This window comes from Belonocnema kinseyi, chromosome 3 (genome assembly GCF_010883055.1).
Source record: "Belonocnema kinseyi isolate 2016_QV_RU_SX_M_011 chromosome 3, B_treatae_v1, whole genome shotgun sequence".
Classification (NCBI taxonomy): Eukaryota; Metazoa; Arthropoda; class Insecta; order Hymenoptera; family Cynipidae; genus Belonocnema; species Belonocnema kinseyi.
In genome coordinates, this window is record NC_046659.1 from 114,640,458 (window position 1) to 114,644,623 (window position 4,166).

Genomic DNA, 4,166 nt, shown 5'->3' on the forward strand with positions numbered 1-4,166 from the left:
TGCCTTTTAGGCTCAAAAATTTAACATTTTTATAGCATGTTCAACTATTTTGTTTAAATTTCATATTTTATGGTCAAAGATTCATCTGTTTGGTTAAAAATTCAGCTAGTTAATTAACAGTTAAGTATTCTTTCTTAAAAATTCCACTATTTTGTTAAAAATGCAGTATATTTCTACTTCAATTCTCCGATTAATAGTCCACACAATTATTTAAAAAAAAAAAAAATTTCAGAATTTTTGAAAAAATTTTGGGGTTTGAGCTGGAATTTTTGAACCGACACGGTTTTCAATATAAACTTTAGAAAAAATCCAGCTTTCCAGATTTTATGATTGAAAATAATTATATAAACAAAGTTACTTTTTATATTTTTGTATTCAGAGTAGAAATTTCTATCCTAAAAAGAAAGGAATGCTCTTATAGTAAAGAAGTGGAATTTAGAAACGTGGGGAAAATTTTTAAAACCGTGAATAATGAGTTTAAACTGAATTCATTCCTTCAGAATTGAAAAATTTCTGTATTAGATAAACTTGGTTTTTAATTCTACAATACTAAACACCTATTGCTGCTACTAGACAATTTTTTTAAATACCGCAAAGATAATTATTTTCTATTACACTTTGCTTGTATTTTACTTTTTAGTTTCTGATATTAAACGCGACATCTGGGAATTTGCATTTCGCAACAGCTTCTTTTAAAATTCTCGAAAAAATATGCTTCCACTCGGAACACAAATCTTCTAAAACTCCATGTTTTTGGAATTTTTTCCGTACTCTTCTCGTCAATGCATTATCAGGATTAAACTCGAAATAGGGCTTGATGCTTCTTATTTCCTGTACGTACGAATCCATTCTCATGTGTGGATATTTTTGAAAAATCTGAAAGATTTCAAAGTTATTTTTCAATGGAAAAAATATGACTTGAATATGGCATCATGTGACTTATAATAATTACAGTGAAGCGCTTCTATAGTGCCGAATTGGGGGCTGACCGCGGGTGGGAACTAACTCATTTTAGCTCGCTCCGCTTTTGTTTTTTCACGCTTGAGTGCTCGCCTGGGTGACAGCCACAGACCCCGCGCATCCCGAGCAGCTCCTGTTACACTTACCTGCGGCGCGGCGTCGATTCTCGGAAGAGCTATAGAAGGGAGGGCTATTGAAGGGTTACACTGTATCTAATAAATTTATCAATATTTCATCGTTCATACCTTAACCTCGAAAGAGAATCCTTCTGGCATGGTTATTATCGTTCCATTCGCCTTATCCTGATAATCTGATAGGTTTTCAAATTGAATTCTGAAGTCTTGGAATATTTGCAAATTTTTAACATTGATCACGGCCGAAATCAAGATGCGATCCGTAAGTAATGTGACTTTAGGACCTGGTTTAGGTTCTACTTGAAAACCTAATACGTCTAATACAAATCCATCATTAAGGTACAAGCAGCCCACCATTTTGTATCCGTAGAACTCTTCTGTTTGGCTATTTGAAAAAAATATTTAGACTTAAAATTTTTCCATTATCAGTTTAACGCCATTAAATAAAAATACTTGGTATTGATAGGGAAGAGGGGGGCAATGTAGGAAAAACTAGTTTTTTTTTTGGTTTAAAATAATGAACAGTACACATATCTTGGCCGATTGAGACCAGAAAAGCTTCAAAAGAAAATCTGAAAAAATATCAAAGAAAGTTTTCGAGTATGATTCTTAATTAATTTTTTATTTTCTATATAAATAATTTTATATGACGAAAAAAGTGTTTTTTTTTTCTATTAGAAAATTGTAGCATTTACCCAAATTTCATAGATTTACTGCAGATAAAAATATTCCATCAGAATACGATTAATAGAACATTTTTTATAAACAAATTATTGTTGAAAATATTTTTTCTATAATTTTTCATGATTTTAAACTTTTTATTTATATTGCAAGAAATTAAAAAAAAACACATGATAATGAAGAATATTTCTTTCAAGATTATTCTTGTTAATATTATAAACAAATTTAGAAAGCTAGATGCATTACTACCTTATAATTTGTTGATAAACTTGAGGATTTAAAGAAAAATTGTTTAAAAAAATGATTTTTCTGAGCACATTTCGACTGAAAAATTAGTTGTTTTTTCAATATACGTCATAATTAGTTTTATAATTTGATGTTTTATTTACACACATTTGATAAAAAAATTCATTATTCGGGCATTTGTCAACAATAAAAATAAATTTTTTGATGCCAGTCATATTAATTTGCAACTTCTTAAAGATTTTATCAACATTTATAACAAGCTTATAAATCTTATGTTCTTTTTTCAAGAAATGTAATAAACAAATTCAATACTTAGTCATTTGTTAGCAGAAATCTCATTTTTTACAAAATAAGTTTTTCAAATTGGGTAACATACAGTAATTTTATCAAAAGTCCTGATTAGTTGAATCATTTAATGTCTTATTTAAATAAATGGTATTAACAAATGCATTGTTCAGGCATTTATCTTATTAATACTGCTAGATTTACCACGACGTACCTATATAAAAAGACGGGCAAAAAATCGGTTATTCCCTCCATATATATCCGAGTAATGCATTTTTTTATTATGTTTGTTAACAAAATAATCAAATTTATAGAAAAAATGATCAATTTTCCGGCAATAATTATGACTTTCCTATTTTAGAAAACTCACATGAAAAAAAAACGTAAATAAATGCCTGAAAAATGTATTTTTTATTTAAATTTGTTTGCAATATTGAAAATAATTATTTTAAATTATATAAAACACAAGATAAACAAATGATTTGCTTATAATTTTCTTTATTTTACGGTATTGTTGTGAAATATTTTTAACTATTAATCTTTAAACCCAAGTCAATAAAATTATGGTATTTTTTATTTATAAATTAATTTGAAAAATAAATTAAAAATCAGGTTTGACAACTTTTTTTTTAAACTTCATCAGCTTTGAAAAAATGGAAATGAGTTAAATTATTTTTAAAATACAGCCAACCTGTTTTCAAGAAACTTTCCCCTGTTCGTTTTTCTTTTCCTGAATCGAAACTTTATTAATAAAACATAGTACGAAAGATCAAACATTTTTTGTTACATAGATTATTTTCAATTCGAAAATCTAGTATTGCATTTTTGGTTCGGATTTCATCTCTTTTGGTGAAACAGAAAATTAATGGTTTTTGTGTTTAAATTTAAATTTTTCGTTGAAATATCTGTTTTCTGGTTAAAAATTTTACTGTTTCGTTGAAACGTCAACTACGCTATTAAACATTCATCTTGTCGGTTTAAAGTTGAACTATTTTTTTGAAAATTTGTTATCGGGTTAAAAAATGCACTTTTTCAAGCTAAAATTCAACGATTATGTTTTTGATTAAAAATGTATCTATTATGTTCAAAATTGTTTTTTGTTCTGTTAAAAATTCAACTATTCTTTTTTTTTTAATTAATCGTTTTTAGGTAATAAATTAACTATTCAAATTTCCTTGAGAATTCATCTTCGCTGGGGCAAAATTCATCCATTGTTTGAAAGTTTCGTTTTTTATTAAAAATTAAATAATCAAACTGAAAATGAATGAATCCATTTTTTTAAAATTCGTATTTAAAATTTTTTAATTTCCTTGAAAAATTATGCATTTCGTTGTAAATTTGTTTTGTTTTTGTAGAAAAAAAATTCAACCACTTGGTTAAAGTTTTTTGTTTTAAGATTAAAATATTTTTTTGCTTGAAATATCAACTATTATAATTTTTTCTTGGTTAATAAGTCTTAATTGGAAAGGTTACTATTAAAATTTTGGTTCTAAAAAATTCATATTTTTGGATCAAATATTCGACTTTCGGTTATCAATGCAAGCTGGGGCAAAATTCATCCATTGTTTGAAAGTTTCGTTTTTTATTAAAAATTAAATAATCAAACTGAAAATGAATGAATCCATTTTTTTTTAAATTCGTATTTAAAATTTTTTAATTTCCTTGATAATTTATCCATTTCGTTGTAAATTTGTTTTGTTTTTGTAGAAAAAAAATTCAACCACTTGGTTAAAGTTTTTTGCTTTAAGATTAAAATATTTTTTTTGCTTGAAATATCAACTATTATAATTTTTTCTTGGTTAATAAGTCTTAATTGGAAAGGTTACTATTAAAATTTTGGTTCTAAAAAATTCATATTTT

The 4,166-nt window shown here is 26.2% G+C and overlaps 1 protein-coding gene across 1 annotated transcript in view; it reads right to left on the minus strand.

Moving 5' to 3' along the window:
• Positions 1–584: 584 nt before the first annotated feature.
• LOC117170205 overlaps positions 585–4,166 on the minus strand; it is a 6,708-nt gene continuing 3,126 nt past the window's right edge. Inside the window, exons 2-3 of the mRNA XM_033356817.1 lie at positions 1,206–1,479; positions 585–876 (exon numbers count right to left, since the gene is read on the minus strand). Coding sequence (XP_033212708.1) covers positions 637–876; positions 1,206–1,479 — 514 coding nt within the window. The 3' untranslated portion in view covers positions 585–636. The remainder of the gene's footprint in view (positions 877–1,205; positions 1,480–4,166) is intronic.